Source organism: Colletotrichum truncatum (genome assembly GCF_014235925.2).
Source record: "Colletotrichum truncatum strain CMES1059 chromosome Unknown Contig_0004, whole genome shotgun sequence".
Classification (NCBI taxonomy): domain Eukaryota; kingdom Fungi; phylum Ascomycota; class Sordariomycetes; order Glomerellales; family Glomerellaceae; genus Colletotrichum; species Colletotrichum truncatum.
In genome coordinates, this window is record NW_027222401.1 from 3,753,637 (window position 1) to 3,769,619 (window position 15,983).

Genomic DNA, 15,983 nt, shown 5'->3' on the forward strand with positions numbered 1-15,983 from the left:
GCACTGTGCAGTCTCTCAACTATCCTGATCCCGTTCAATCTCACCCCATTCTGATTTTCCTTGATTATTTTCTATGAACTCCGCAATCCCAAGACCACCTCTTTCGTCTCTCAGCTTACGCTCCCCAACCACTAAGACTCTTATAACCACGTTAGGCCCCGGTTTCTGTACCAAGGTCATCAGTGGCTCAAGTAGCAGAGTGTCATATTGCGAAAGTGTGTCAAATCGGTCTACGATGAGGTAGACTACGCACGGCTTGGCTTCAGAGAGTAGCAACTGACTTTGCGCTGAAATTAAGGCAATAGATGCCTCCAGAAAGGCCATGGAAGCACTGGAACAATCCTTTGATGTTGCTCTTCTGTTCCCAGCACTCCGGTCTTCAATCAGCTCCCGACTAGTCTTTGCAGTTTCCAGGACGTTTTGAAATAGACACTCGAATTCCGGAGTGCTGTGACTGCCCAATGCCGCTCGACCAGCGGAGGTCAAACTCAACAACTGGAACCCAAGATATAGAAGCACAAGTGCGGCCGTTGGAACAGAATGAACACGTACGCTTCTGTCATCATACTTATTATCTGGTTTGCATAGGTGAAATGCCACAACAGCATCCTTTTTCTGTAGCAACCGAACTACTTCCACACTGGCCTGGGAAACCCATGCCATGTTGGTGCTCGAGGGGGCCTTTGTACGCCCATGAAGAAGCAGGAGCCTTGATGATTTAAGCTGCTCTGTGTCATTCATCCAGGTCTTGAAAAGCAAATTGGAGGTTACATCGTTATTTTCGAAAGGCGGCATCCTCTTGAGGTGCGAAAACTCATCGTCGAGTTCGGAAGCGAAATCTCTGAGTTGATTGGAAGGATTGCAGGGAGGAAGGTTAAGAAGTAAAGATAGCTTCTCAATCCTGGCAGTGGATCTTTCGATGCAACTTTCTGAAGCAAGATTAAGTCAGTTTCATTCATGCACAGTTTGATTGTAAAATACGCACGCGCAATACTGGCATCCATCTTGATCTCTACCCTACTCAATCGTAGATGGGCCTCCACGTCACGCTCTTTGACGACTTCATCAATGGCACTTTTAAGAGCCGAAATCTTTGCGTCTAGAAATATCTGCGGTGGCCGGGTTGCCACATGCCACAGCCTTCTCCGTGAAGAATAAGAGTAGTAGACGGTGGCCTCCTGCAGAAATTCGATTCCGAGACGGTACACGTTGGCAACACATTCCCTCAGTTTATTGCTGTTGTAAATGCCGACCAGGCTTTTGATACGGGTGTACTCGGACCTCAAAGTTTCAATCATGCTCTGAAGTTCTGTTTCTGTTCCGCTCTTGTTCACAGCGACCTACGACATCCTGTTAGCGATATCTGCAGCTGATGTAGCGTTTCCGAACATGTTCTGCTCGGCCGATTGGGAAAGCCAGTGAACTGCTGAAGCTTTCAAATTTGGTTACTTACCAGAGCAAACAGTCCCAATACTTCTAGTGCACTCGCCACGAAGGTCTGATCGATGCCACCCATCAACTGCACTACCCCTGAGTAGACTTTGCAATAAGCTTGGAACACCACAAGAATTTCACATAGATCCCTGCCTGTTCTTTTAAAGATTCTTGTGTCGAGGCGGTGAGATTCCTCCTGTGACGAGGCCGTTGTTATCATCTCAGCGATGAGTCTGTCAAGCTCGTCGAGATTTTGAGCAGAGAGAACAGCTGTTTCATACGACACGCCCTTGGAAAGCTGGGGCCTAAAAATTACAGTTCTCCAGCCAGGTTCCAGTACCTTACGACGAGTTCTTTGCCAGAGAGAATCTACTGCGGCCGAAGAAGTGCTAGTAGCTTTCTTCTTTACAACGCTTAAAGGATGCAGAAGTTAGAGATTTATGAGACCAAAAAGCAGGCAAATGAAGACAAATGTTTTTTGAAGATGCTCACGACTGAAACTCATGCCCAGTTGAGGCCCAAAACTCGTCTACTTCCTGGGCAGTGTACTTCGTTCCTGCTGCTGGCGCATTCGACCCAGCTAATCGTTCCATTCTATCAATATAATGCGCTGCGCAAGACTCAAGTTGGAGAATATGTGATGAAATTGAATATAAGTTGAGCAACCAAAAAGTCTTCTTGAGAAAGAGGGGGAAAAAAAACCATCAGAAGGCTAAGCCAGGCGATGTACGGAAGTTGGCGGCCCCGGCTGCTCGATCAGGCTGAGAATTTCTGCCTAACAGTGCAAAGTCTTGGGCGCATGGTCACTTTTTCTACGGGATGTTATCTAAAAACCTCTAAACTTGGAAAAAACTACTTCTCTGGGAGATCAGGCTGCCTCGTGTGTGCAGGGGCTGAAAAGATATGTAGGGCGTGATCGCGAGTGAGGTACCAGCTTAGTGGCTGCCTCGCCAACCTGTGGACTGCTGACCACCCTAAAAAGTAGCTGATGAAATATTTGATACTTTTGATTAGTTACGGTTGAATTATTGCATAGTTTGCGTAACCTACACTGCATACCGAATGTGTTGTTTTCTCATATACCAGCAACGAGGTGCATGAGACTATTGAATAGCACGCATGATATTTCACATGATTTAAAAGAGGTTGGGGGTCGTTGCCTCGCGGCTCTGCGATGTTTGAGTCAAAAGACTGTCTCTTTAAACCCTTAGCTGAGAGTTTAAGAGATTGCAGAGCTGCTCTTGTTTCATCTTTGAAGTCTTTTACTCCTGCGGCGGGGGAAAAAAAAAAGCCATTCTCCAGATTTTGGCACGTAGACTAGCTCACACAATGTCAACGGTTACGCACGAGGCGACGAGCGAAAAAATCACCACACTCGAACATAGATACGTTTCGCTTCTTGAGTCGAGAATCAAAGATCTAGAGTCTCAGATCAACAAGGTTAATGGAAGTGGTGCAAAATGTGGGCCTCTCCCTGCAGCTAAGAACAGCACCAATGCCGAGCTGGTAAGTGATACAGAAGCATACATGTCTCATGGAATTTAGTCTTAGTCGTTCTCATCATTATCCCAGGATGTGCCAAGTAAAGTTGAAACTTCAAATACGAGTGCTACCGTACCTTCGGATGCTTCTTCAGAGAATGGCCCTCGGCCACTTTGCCGCATCATTCAGCGTTCGGTCGAGACAGAAGACGGCTCGGCTGAGCGAGAACTAGAGCAGTCTGAGTTATTGAAACTGGGTTTAGAAACCCTTGCTGCTGGGAGCGAATATAAAGGAACACCGCCACAGCTGACATGGGTAAGGTTTGTCGAGACGAATAACAGATACTCCTCAAGCGACATACTTGTCGAAGGATCCGAATTGAAAGCTCTGTTGAGCGTGGTTCTTGAGGCATATCCCGATTTACACATTTCCATTCCTGATTCGCCTTCTTCTAAGGATGGAGCCAAAGATCCTGTTGTCTTCAACAGCCCTTGTGAGCCGCTTATCCACAACTGGAGCAAACTCAGTGAACTGGCGCTTGAAAACTCTTCTCTCAGTGCAGAGCTGGAGTTGCGCATAGAAAAGTCGGGCCCGCGTACAGGCATAAATACGGCTGGCGGAGATGACCAGACAGTACGGGCACTGGTGCATCTGGGAATGGCAGACAACTTGAAAAAGGCTCGTGAGCAGCTAGGAAGGCTGCTGAAGCTCGTCACGTTTCTACCAGAGCTGAGCAAGTATTTCCAGTCACTTGAAAGGCAGACCAGCACAGGCTATATTCAGTTCGCTCATTTATGGACCATATTCCCTCCGGGGGAAATCGTCTACTCCACTGTATTCATGGACGAGCCCCAAATCTTCATCGTCAAGGACTCTTCTGCGCCCGAAGAGGAATTGAGTTCTGGGGAGACATGGTCCATGGTTGCCTGGTCCTACGACTGGGACGGGGCCTGCTTCAATCGAGTACCGGTGACCTTCGAGTTCGAACATTTCACCGGTAGCAGAGTAATAAATACACTTCACTGCCATCCATTCAGATTCCATAAACCTGGGGAAACCATTTCATCTGAAGTAGCTTCACGAGAGGCTTTGGAGGCAGTGTTACTCGAACGGGGAAAAAGATTTACGGAGGTGTGCATAAAGCCAAGAGGGTCGCAAATGTTCGATTACAACGGTAGAGCACTCCTCCACGGCAGCGGCTTCCAGAACAAGTTGATAGAGGAATTGGAATATTTCAGAAGAATGTTCGAAAGTGGCCGCCCGAGCAGAAAGCAACGAAAAACTACCACGAAGAAGCGACTCATACAAGGCCGGGTCATGGTGGATTTTGAAGCATTCCTTGAATATTCCCCTGGTCGCGGCATAATTGGTCCCATGGGGTCGGCCATCTTTAAACATGGAGGTGGCGAATGCCTCTGTTCCGACTGCATTACCAATGATGCCCTCAGAGACAGTCAGAAGATGTACTACGACCGGGCGAAGGACCCGTCCCAATTTGAGGATCTCCAGTTCAAGTTATGCCCACCCAGAGTGCTTGGATATCATTTGGAGTCACGGACCTGGCTAGAGCTGAATATTTCAAAGCCCAAGGGAGCCTCAAGCGAGAACGCCGAGGACGGAGGAAGTTACCTCAAGGATATAAAGAAACTGCGGAGTAGAGAAGCGTTTAACAAATTACAGCTTCTTTCTACACAAAAATCGCTGATCCAGGACCTTGTACAATGCCACTCTAGCGGCAACAATTCAGAACCATTGATGACGGATATTATTAAGGGTAAGGGAAAGGGCCTCGTGATTCTACTACACGGACCGCCTGGCGTTGGGAAGACTCTCACTGCAGGTAAGTCAACCATTGTACGAGACCATCACTTCAGACCCCAAGTTGACAAACCCGGTTCTTCAGAAAGCGTCGCCCAGCTTGCAGGAAAGCCTCTATTCTCCGTCGGGGTTTCAGACATTGGCCTGATACCAGAGGAAGTTGAGCCAAACCTCGAAGCGCTCTTTGAGCTTGCAGCCAATTGGCGGGCCGTGTTGCTGTTCGATGAAGCCGACGTCTTTCTTGAGTCCAGGAGTGGTAACACATCTGACCTCAACCGAAACGCATTAGTCTCTGTTCTCCTCAGGGTCCTTGAGTATTACGATGGTATCCTGATACTCACGACAAACCGTATCACCCAGTTCGACATTGCCGTGCAAAGCCGCGTCAATCTAGGCATCAAGTACGACGATTTGGCACGCGAGCAAAAGCAGGACATCTTCAACAACTTCATCGACCAGCTCAAGCCGCATCAGATAGCTGACAAAAACAAAATCAAAGAGTGGTTCAAAGATGACGAGGAGGCCAGGGACTGGACCGACGGACTGAACGGGAGGCAGATTCGGAACATTTTGTTTTCGGCCGCAAGTCTCGCTCACAAGAATGACGGGCAGCTTAAGCAGGAACACATTACCCGGATGGTCAAGAGTACATGGCGGTTTCACGATGGTATCAAAACTGTTGTCGACGACGCGCGCCGACGAGCAGAGGTTGGAAGAAATTGACGGTCTGGACTTGTTCATTTTCGTCTCTGACCATCCCCTTTTTTGTCTTTTTTTTTTTTTTTTTTTTTGGTATTCTCTCACATTCTTTCTTGCAACATGTAATTGGAAATCTTAGTTGAAATGGCATCCATAACCGCCCCATGCTACCGGCTGCTGGCCATTAAGCCTCGCGTGAGCAGACGAACTTAACTACCTTACCTACATGACGGGCCACCGAATGAAAATCCCAACAGGTATATATTCGAGAGGAGGACTAACTAGTCAGTTGTCAGCTAAGGCTTTTTCTTCTTCTTCTTTTTTTTTCATTCTTTTTAAAGCCAGCCGGATGAGGTATCTTGTAATCATCAGTTACATGACCGCAGCAGCAAAACTTAGACGTCAATGGCATGTCGCCATGCGTCTCTTTGGGAAGGGTAGAGGTCCGTGCAAGATTGGAGACTGATCCTGTCTCCAGTTCATAGTTAATGGGACTTACTTTGTCGTTTTCATCGTCACTCTTCCATACAGGTAGTACTGTACCATGCGTGACTTTCCACCACTTTTGGGACAATACATCTGCTTACACCCACCCATACAGGAACTCTGTGATGCCAGCGTTTTCCCTCACAATCACAACGTCACAAGTAAACCAGTAGCAATACGAAACATTTGGATGAAAATTTTAATTCATTTTTCGTCCATCATTCTCTAATGACTACACGTTGATCTCCGGATCAACAGACCCCAACGCCAGACGATTCATGCATTTAAACGTCCTCCACAGACTATCGTAGCATCATAATCCATAAAAACTTATCTTTTACAATCCAGCGGAAAGAGTGTAGCCGCCGTCGACGGCGACATTCTGGCCGTTGAGGTACTGGTTGGTCGCGAAGAACAAGATGGCGCCGGCCATGTCCTCGTCCTTGCCGGGTCTCTGGGCGGGGACCTTACCCTCGAACTTCTCCTTCGAGAGGTCGCTCTTCTGCGCGTCGTCGGACTCTCCGGCCGTCATCTCGGAGGGGAAGACGCCCGGCGCGAGGCTGTTTACGCGGATGCGCAGGTCGTTGGCGGCGATCTCGGCGGCGAGCATGCGGTTGAGGTGGATGGCGGAGGCCTTGGAGGCGTTGTAGGCGAAGTGGTGCTGGGAGGTCTTGACCATGCCGCTGATGCTCGTGATGTTGATGATTGTGCTGGACCAGCCGGGGAAGCGCTCGGTGGAGCGCTTCAGCAGGGGCAGGAAGCTCGCGGCGGTGAAGAAGGTGGCGAAGACGTTTGTCCTGAAGGTCTCGGTCCAGTCCTCAAAGTTGGACTTGCTCTCGTCAAAGAGGCTGGCCTTCATGTCCTCGGCCGAGTCGGACTCGACGTCCACCTTGGCGGACGACACGCCGGCGTTGTTGACGAGGATGCAGAGGCAGTGCTCGCGGGACTCGATCTCCTTGACGAGCTTCGTGATCTCCTCCTTCTTGGTCAGGTCGGCCTGGATGGGGATGATCTCGCCTTCAATGTTCTTGCCGTACTCCTCGGCGACCTTGTCGAGCTTCTCCTTGGTGCGGCCGGTGATGTACACCTTGGCGCCGTTGCCAGCGAGAGCCTGAGTGGCCATGAGGCCGATACCGCTGCCACCACCTGGGGTTTGTTAGTCCTGAATGCTTTGTTAGGAAGAAGTATCAAGGGAGCTTACCAGTGACAAGGGCGACCTTGCCGGAGAGGTTAAAGAGGTGGTCACGGGTGAAGAGCTTGTTGCCCTCGGCACCAGCGGTCTTTTGTCCAGACATTCTGATTTGTGTATTAGGGTATCTCTTGTTGTAACTTGGAAATGTGTTTGCTAATGAAATTGCCGTCGAAGTACGTTGCGTAGACAGGAATCTCGAGTTGTTGCTGCTGTTGATAACAGATCTAAGGGGAGAGCAGATGGGAGAAGCACGAGTGCTCATATATGAATGTCTGCCCGCCAGACGGACGCAAGAAGCAGCAGATGACCTCATGATGTTCAATTACTGTCGAAAAAGAAAAAAAAAATAAGAGATGAAAGCCGAGCCAATGAGCTGATGATATCTTACAAAACAGCTACCTCACGGATTAGCATGGCAAAAACGAAGGAAGCCATAGCGGTTCCTTTATGGCGGGGGCGAGAGAGAGAGCCCGCACTGGCAATCGGAGTTCCCAATGGTAAATCGAATAGTCCTCAACACACAGCTACGTATCCGTGAGGTGAAGACCACGGGGGGATGAGGTCAGTCGCGGCTCCATGACGACACCTTTCCGCAATCCATGTGCGCGGGCGGCGGAGAAAAAGATCCGCTAGAAGCTCTAGAACAGTGGGCGGGGAGTGAAGCTATGGTGGGGGTACCTGTGGCCCCCATCTATTGGGTGGCGATGGCGACGGCCGGTGCCCCGCCCGTTTGGCTGGATCTGACCGGGAAACTCTAAGTGAGCCGCCTAAGGGTACGTATTGTTTTCAACGCCATGAATTACTTCAAGCTTCATCTTGACTCATCATCACCTTGCCTTTACTCGGTAAACTCATTGCGACGAAGTTTTAGTTAGTAACTTATGGATATGAGATGAAAGTTCAACCCAGCTGTCATTTGTAGACTGCGGCAAACCTGACCATCATGAGAAGCACATAATGTTGAATACTCATCTAGTGACACTCATCTAATCACAAACAAATCAAATGAAAGAGCCAAATCGCCCTGGGGTATTTATTCATACAAACTAATACAATACTATCACCGTACGGTAATATGCTGAATAGCAGCTTTCCACTTCTGCTCATCCGTCCTGTCGTCAAGTTAGCATCGTACTCTTGATCCGTAAACCTGAACCCTTAAAAAAAAAAGGGAGAAACTTACTTGTCAAACTTCAAAATCCTGCCAAGCACAGGAACAAGCTGCTCCCTCAACTTATTATCCTTTTGCTCCAAAAATTGCAACAGAATAGTCTTGAGGTAAAGACTATCAGCCGACCCGGGCGTAAGCGGCGCCGCGCCGTTGAGCCCTCCGGACCTGCTTGACTCCACCGAGCTCCGCCCCGACGTGACGCTCGCGCCGAGCTTCGACTGAACCGTCTTGAGCTCCTTGTTGACCTTTTCGAACCTCTGTTTCGACTCCTCCAGAAGTTTCCTGAGGTCCGACTTTTGCTTCTCGGCATCGCGGACCTGTTGCTCCGAGGCGTCGAGGGTGGATCTGAGGTCCGAAACCGCCGAGCGCATCTCGTTGACTTCGGCCGCGGCCTTCTCCTCCACGGCTTCGAGCTCCTCGCGCCGCTTTCTCCATTCGCGCTCTTTACGTTCGAGGTCATCCTTCTCGCCGGACAAAGTCTTGATGTCCCTTTCGAGATCCCGGATCTTCTGCTTCAGCTCCTCCGTCTCCCTCGTCTTTCTTCTCGCGAGGGTGCTTGACTCGTCCTCGATACGGTCGCGTTCTTCAATGGCCGCCTCCATGCGCGACCGCATCTCGCGAACCTTGCTATCGGCGCGCTCGTCGACATCGGCAAGCAGTCCGCGCATACGTTCCGCCTCGCGTGACCGTTCCGACAGGTGCTTCTGAATCTCAGCAAGTTCCTCCTCAAGGGATTCAGACTGAGAACGGGCCTCCTTGAGTTGGATGGTAAGCTCGGCCGTCTGGTCGCGCATGCTGCTGAGCAGACCCTGCGCGTTGGTGTACTGTTGCGTCTTGAGTTTCGCGTCCTCTTGGAGCGTTTGCTTCTCCTTTTGCAACTTTTCAACTTCCTGCTCGAGCTCCTTGACCCTCGGGCGGAGCTTGTTAGCCTCCTCTTGCACCTTTTGCAGCTCCCTTGCCGTCTTCTCCTCCTTGGCACTGAGCTCGACCTTTTCGGCTTCAACCCGGCGGAGGTCGCGTCCGGATACTCTCTGCGCATCCTCGAGACGGAGGCGGTTGTTCGTCTCGTTGGTGAGCTTCTCGCGGAGCGACTTGATCTCGGTTTCGCGGTCCGTGGCAAGGCGCTGCGACCGGGCAACATCCGCTTTGAGATCCTTCTCCTTCTTCTCCAGGTTGCGGAGCTCCGCGTTCTTCGCCGCGAGCTCCTCCTTGACGCCCTTCAGGGCAACGGAATCTTGACGCAGACTCTTCATCTCGGGCTGGGCCTTCTGAAGCACCTCCCGCAGTTCGGTGAGGTCCTTGTACCGGGTCTGTGCCAGTTGCTGAGCTGCGCCCAGGTCGGACTGCAGGGTGGAGGACTTGGACTTGAGGTCCTCGTACTCGCGCTGAAGAGTGTCGAACTCGCTCTGGAGCTTCTCGGTGGCCTTGGCGTCGTTGGCTGACGATCCTAGCTCCTTCTCTAGCTCCTCGATCCTGGTCTGCAGAGCCTTCTTCTCGATCTCGAGGTTCTTGATCTTCTCCTTGGCCTCGACGTGACCCTGACCGATATCGGTAAGCTCGTCGCGCAGCGTGTCAATCTCCTCACGCAGATCCTCTTCCGTCTTGCGCTGCTTCGTCAGCCTCTCAATCTGAGAGTCCTTTGTGCTCACTTCCTCCTTCAGGCGGGTAATCTCCGCCTCCAGCGCCTCGGTATCGGCTTCCTTTGGCTCGTCAGCTGCCGGCGCAGGCTGTTCGGCCGCAGGGGTTGCGGTCGCGGGAGTCGCGGCAGCACCGCCCTTCTTGTTCTTCTTCTTATTCTTCTTGTTGTTCTTGGAAGCGCCACCCGCACCAGCACCAGCAGCCGGTGTCTCCGCCGCCGACGGCGTTGTGGGTGTCGCAGGCACAGGCTCGCTCTGCTTCTCCAGTTTCTTGGTAAGCTCGTCAATCTTGGCCTCATTGTCGGCCTTCTCCTTCTTGATGGTCTCAATCTGCCCGTTCAAGGTCTTGATCTTCTTCTCAACCTCGGCCTTGGAAGCCAGAACCTCCTTAACACGTGCTTCTTCCTTGTCGGCCCTGGTGTTCGACTCGGCAAGCTTCGAACGGACCTCCTTGGCCTCCTTGGTGGCATTGGCGAGCTCACCCTTGAGCTTGGTCTCGACCTCCTTGAGCTGCTTTTGCGAAGCCTCCAAACGCTCGGTGAGTGACTTGATTTCGGTGTTTCTCGCGTCGAGCTGCGTCTGAAGAGAGGTCGTGACAGCCGCCGAGTCGCGCAGTTCGCTGGCCTCCTTGGTTGCCTTCTCCAGGCTCTCGGTCAAATCAGCGCTGGATTCCTTAGCAGAGGCAAGCTCGGTCTTGAGAGAGTCGACTTCGCCCTTGAGCTTCTCAATCTCCTCCTCCTTAGCAGCCATATCGGCATCGTACTTGGGGGCCTCGTCGTCATAGGAGAAGAAATCGCCAGATTCTTCCGCCTTGTCCGCCTTGGCGTCCTCCGGCTTCTGCTTAGGCGCGAAGATACCCATGGCCTGCTGAAGAGGCGACTTCGTAGCATTGGGGTCCGAGGGCTGGGCGGAGGCGTCATCCTTGGTATTTGTCGCCGCGTCGACCTGCTCCTTGGCTTCATCGTTTTTGTCCGCAGCGGGTTCGGGCTTGGCGGCCTTGAGCTCCTCGACCTCCTTCTTCAGGGTCTCTACCTCCTTCTCGGCCGCTTCGAACTTCTTCTTGAATTCGTCCTTCTCGACGGAAACCCGCTTGTACTCGTCCATAATCATCTGTTCCTTCTGCTTCAAAGAGTCGAGAAACTCGACGAGGGCGTCAGGTTCTCTGATAGAGCCAACGCTAGTATGCTCCTTAAGCACTCGTTCAAAAGGTTCGATGGATGTGGCGCGGCCATGGGCGATTCGGTAGGATCGAAGCAGTTCTGTAAGATGTTAGCATGGACGTCGCAATGACACGAGGTCGTACGCACCGGGATATGTTTTCTCGAGCTTCTCCAGCTTGCGGAGTTTCATCCGGACCTCAGGAGACAACTCCGGAGTGGCAGCCGGCGCAGCATTAGCCGCGCCCGCAGCCCCCTCCTTCTTCTCGTCTCCTCCATTCGGTTCTCCTTCCTCTACCTTCTCCTTCTTCTCCTCAGGCTTTTTATCCTCCATGGCGGCAGCAGGTGGCTTTGGTGTTCCTGCTCTACTAAGCTCCTCGCTGTCGTCGAGCACAAAGGCCGCTTCAAAGACGGCTGGGTCGGGGTTCGAGGGGCTATCGCCGTCCTTGGTATTATCCTGACTGAGATTCTTCTTTGGCCGAGGCCGTCGCGCGGGCGACTGATTGCTCCGCGACGTCGAATCCGACCTGCGCGGTGTTCCTGAGTCTGGGCTGAGAGCCTTTTGTCGTGCCTGATCCTGTCGAGCCTGTTCCTCCGCAATTGTCCGATCGATGGCGCCCTTGAGCCTCTGTTGAAAGCCCATCATGTTAGCCGTAGATAGTCCAACTGCTCGTTAGGAAAAAAAATGGTATGTAGAGCTTGGTATGAACAAGTAGATGAAAATAAAGGTTTTGTCGGAGACGCACCTGGAACATGTTTGCCGATCAAAGGGATGGATGGGATTACCCTGTGACCATGGATTCGTTATTCTGACGGGAATGTCAAGCAAAAGGGGAAAAGCTATGGTCTATTGGCAGTGGCAAAGCGCAGCATTATCGGTAATGGCGGAATGTAAGTCCAGTTAGCGAGGCAAAGGGAGAGTCTGTTGCGGATGCAATGGTTCTGTGTCAAAAAGTTGGTCGGCGTTCCGTTGGCTATGAAGAGGCATTCAAGGGACGGAAGACGGGACCCTACGTACATTTCAGTTCACAGGTGTCCTCAGCGAAACTAGTGGTTCCAGGACCTACTTCCAGAGTTTGAGGTAGGGGAAGCACGGACAGTGGGGACCTCTGCTGGAAGGGCCGCGTTAGCGTTCAGCCTCGGCACTAGCCACATTTGTTTGTGTGTGCATCTATCCGTGTTGCCGTCCTATAGCAAACAGTCGCTGTACTCCCTGCTACTACTACCTACTACTACATAGATTTGTTTATCATAGGCACTCATAAGAGACATGTCAAACAACTCCAATGGTAGCACATCTCACTGACTTCATATACTGCATTTATGTATGGAATATTGCTGTAGCTAGCCAACGGCGCACTCGCCAAACACCCACTTACTTTCCACCCTTGCCCTTGCGCTTCTTGGCCCCAGATACTCCTTGTCTACCAGTGGCCTTTGCGCCAGCATCCTGAATCTCCTCTACCTGCTCCTCCTTGACCTCCACGCTCGAAGCATCATCATCATCAGACTCCTTAAACTCCTCGCCAACAGACACGTCGCTACCGCTGGTTCCAGCTCGCGACCCGAGGACTTCTCTCATAATGCGCTTTCCTTCATCCATCTCGCCGTTCGTCGCACCGCAGCCCATGCACTTCCAGGTCCCCAGTTCCGAGAGAGTCTTGGTGCCGGGAGGCGCTTGACCGTTGACCAGTCGGCAGTGTGCGCAGATAAGGACGATCCTGTTCTTCGATGCCGTCTCGTCTTCGCCAAGAAGGAGATCCATGATGCGATCGTACCAGTGCGATGAGCCGGCGCCGTCAGCATGCACAAAGTGCTGCGACTGAGGCGGAGGTGGCGGGGGCCTTTGGCCGCCGCTATATGCGTTGGGTGCGAACTCTTCCGTAGGCTCGAGGCCATTAGGTTGTTGCGGCGGACGCTGCTGCTGTTGGAATCCGGGGGGAGGAACACCGGGGCCGGGACGCTGGATATTGGCGGTAGGCGGGGGCGGCATATTCGTACGTCCGCCCTCGTGTTGCTTGGGCCCCTGATGCCGCGGCTTCTTCTCTTCATCAGCCGCACTTTGTTTTCTGTTTCTGTTCTTGTTCTCATTGCCGCCATATTTCTCAAGGAGCTCCAAGGTAGAATCGTATCTCGTGGCCTCCTTGAGCTTCTGGATCGTCTTTGCCCGCTCAGCTTGCTGCTCCTTAAGACGAGCGGACAGCTTATCGATCCGGTAGTTGAAAAAGGCCGTGACGGTGGTTCGCGTAAGGTAAATTCTAGACTCAAGAGTTAGCATTCGTTGTCCAAAGAGCTCCAAGGTGGGAGACGAACACAATCGGACCTCCGCCGACGCCCACCCACTCCCACAAACCCATGCCATTCCATCCTACCACGAGGAAGATGACAATAGAGTAGACGAGGTATGCGAAGGCAAGATACAACGACCAGAGAACCCTAATGCGACGGGAGGTCGCCCGTGCGCCATCGAGTCGGGCCTGGGTTTCGGTGATTCTGGTGGAGAGAGCGGAGAGGGTCTTTTCGAAAGAGGCGGGGGAGGAGTCTTCTTTCTGCGATCGTCAGTTAGTCGCTATCGCAAGCCTCACAGGACGCCAAAGGGGCGACAATAAGATTCAGAAGAAGCGCAAACGTACCCTCCACGGCCAAAAGGACACCATGACGAATAAGTGATGCGACCACGTGCCGATTTCAAAGAGGCATTTCCTCAGCTGTTAAGCCGGCAACAACGAGAAAAGGCAAGAAGCAAACGGTAAAAAAGAGACAAATAAAAAGGCAGAAATGAAGTGAAAAAAGATTGTGAAATGATGCGATGCGATGCGCAAGTAGAGTTCAGACGAGCAAAGTCGTCGGAAGGGGACCCAGCGACAGCGATGCGTGTAAAAGGAGCGGGAGGCTGAAGGGTGGCCGGGATGACAGGCTGGGGGAGGGAGCTTCTGGAAGGCAGAGAAAAATGGCGAACGAGGCCAGCTGTTATGACGCAGCCAGCAGGAGCAGCGCAACTGAACCCTCAAACGGGGGGAGAGGTGGGTCCGAGCTTCTAAGGCAGCTAGCCCTGAGCTCTGCTAAGCGTGGCCAGTCAGCGGTTAGCTTCTGCCGGTGCCGTGCAGGGGTGGCTGGGCTCAGCTGTTGTGTGGTGAGCTCACAGGTTGTAATAGATTTGCTGATGCTCACAATTTTCTTGAACGGGGATCAAGTTGAGTTGAAATAAGAGGATAAGAGTTTTGACCGAAGCTTCTGTACTACTTGTCTACTGGTAGTGGACAGGTTATTAAATTGTTACACTTTTGTTTGACATGTTGCCTCGTCTCATATGTGTTAACTCATATCACATCATTTACAAGCCCTTATATAGATAGCTATTCGAATGATCTTTGTTTCTATTCCAACACATATTGAATCTCAATTCATAGCCTATGTTTTCTCGGCAGCAATGGTTAGAAGCTTCAAGACTGCACGACTACGGCCAGTGCTGTGTAGCCTTTCACAAGCGATTTTAGGAATAGAACGAGACAAACTCATTTGGACTCGTGTTATAGTGAGAGTATAATGCTCTAGTGTAGTAGTGAGATCATGAGAAGATGCACATGACGCCTTCCTTCTCGAGTAGGAGAGACTCATACCCGTTATCCGGCCTTTTCCATCTTCGTTCCTTACCTTGCTATTGACTCAGATAACATGGTGATTGATGGAAAGACAAGATATCCCGAAACCTTCCATGGAATCAATCCTATCATTTTGAATAATATCTCTGCATACGAAAACTTAGCTTGCCTTGTTCAGCGTCCATGTTTCGAAGCACTTTCTTGTAAATCCAGAAACGTTGCTACTACAACATAACTTGTAGCACATGTTTTACAGGAATGAAAGATAGCAGAACTCACTAGAGAGTTTTTGCCCATCAGAATATCCCATCCTATTCCGTACAAAGTAATCCTTGTGAGTTACAACAGAAAAAAGTGGTAAAAACATCCAATGCTCTCATAAACTTTGAACGTCAAAATATGTGGCTCGAAACCTTATGCCGACAATCACCACAGATTCCACATCCTTAATATGGTAAACAAACCCTCAAGGAACTCAAATGTCTCCTAATATTGAACTAAGAGAAGCCCTCTGTAAGGTGAAAACGGCAAGTTCGAACATCAACTCATCAGCGCCCCTGGTACCCGACATCTCCACCAGCAAGTCATTCAAACGCTGAGGCGAGGTTTAGAATTTAAAAAAAAAAAAAAAAGCCCAAACAATCTGTACCATATACCACAGTCACAACTGGACTCTCTAAACAAGGCCGCTAATAACCCGGGACTTGCGGCGATATACTAGAACATGTCGTCTCCCTACCTCAGCCCGACTCTGCAGGTCAACGACGGCATGGCAAGACGAGGTCAACCCTGAAGACTCTGAACTGCATCGACGGAACCAAGTCAATCCATATCCGTTGAAAGCTTCACTATCAGTGAACCGTTATTCGCCAGTGGCCAAGAAGACGCGCATACTCCCTGCCCTTCCAGCTGGCGTCACCCCTCACAGCAAAAAACACTCCGGGACATTCGATGGGTACCATTAGGATGCCTGCCTACATTGACGAGGGTGACTCTGTTTGGTGCTCTACTATTGTTTTATACTCAGGTCGACCCGTAATATACCAGGTCTTTCATATACCATCAAGAATTGAGCTGGACAGCATCTACCCACCGTTATCTCGTCAAACATGTCGGCAGTCTAGTTACTCCAAGTCAAGCAGCCATCCCATCCCTGGTACTAACACTATAAATCAACACCATGCTGTCGTTGCGCCGCAAATGGTACTATAATTTGTAGCTGTTGACAAGGTAATTAATAAGATAAAGACGGTGCCCAGTATACGAATGGAGACCATGACCAAGAGAATCGAAACACATGTTCAG

The 15,983-nt window shown here is 51.0% G+C and overlaps 4 protein-coding genes across 4 annotated transcripts; 1 reads left to right on the plus strand and 3 right to left on the minus strand.

Annotated features, from left to right (window-relative positions):
• Positions 1-15: 15 nt before the first annotated feature.
• CTRU02_207774 (uncharacterized protein) lies at positions 16-1,654 on the minus strand (the record flags this gene model as incomplete). The annotated part of the gene is made up of 3 exons (XM_036727367.1): positions 16-929; positions 986-1,340; positions 1,454-1,654. 3 exons carry the CDS (start codon positions 1,652-1,654, stop codon positions 16-18), a joined length of 1,470 nt encoding a protein of 489 aa, XP_036580733.1.
• Positions 1,655-2,763: 1,109 nt separating this feature from the next.
• CTRU02_207775 (ATPase) lies at positions 2,764-5,457 on the plus strand (the record flags this gene model as incomplete). Its single annotated transcript, XM_036727366.1, has 3 exons — positions 2,764-2,940; positions 3,007-4,756; positions 4,820-5,457. 3 exons carry the CDS (start codon positions 2,764-2,766, stop codon positions 5,455-5,457), a joined length of 2,565 nt encoding a protein of 854 aa, XP_036580732.1.
• A 799-nt stretch (positions 5,458-6,256) lies between these two features.
• CTRU02_207776 (uncharacterized protein) lies at positions 6,257-7,214 on the minus strand (the record flags this gene model as incomplete). Its single annotated transcript, XM_036727365.2, has 2 exons — positions 6,257-7,065; positions 7,121-7,214. The coding sequence occupies 2 exons, from the start codon at positions 7,212-7,214 to the stop codon at positions 6,257-6,259; spliced, it is 903 nt and encodes a 300-aa protein (XP_036580731.2).
• Positions 7,215-8,171: 957 nt separating this feature from the next.
• CTRU02_207777 (viral a-type inclusion protein repeat protein) lies at positions 8,172-13,733 on the minus strand (the record flags this gene model as incomplete). The annotated part of the gene is made up of 8 exons (XM_070204963.1): positions 8,172-8,223; positions 8,295-11,178; positions 11,227-11,742; positions 11,823-11,863; positions 12,144-12,188; positions 12,456-13,334; positions 13,390-13,625; positions 13,710-13,733. The coding sequence occupies 8 exons, from the start codon at positions 13,731-13,733 to the stop codon at positions 8,172-8,174; spliced, it is 4,677 nt and encodes a 1,558-aa protein (XP_070061496.1).
• Between the last annotated feature and the right edge of the window lie 2,250 nt (positions 13,734-15,983).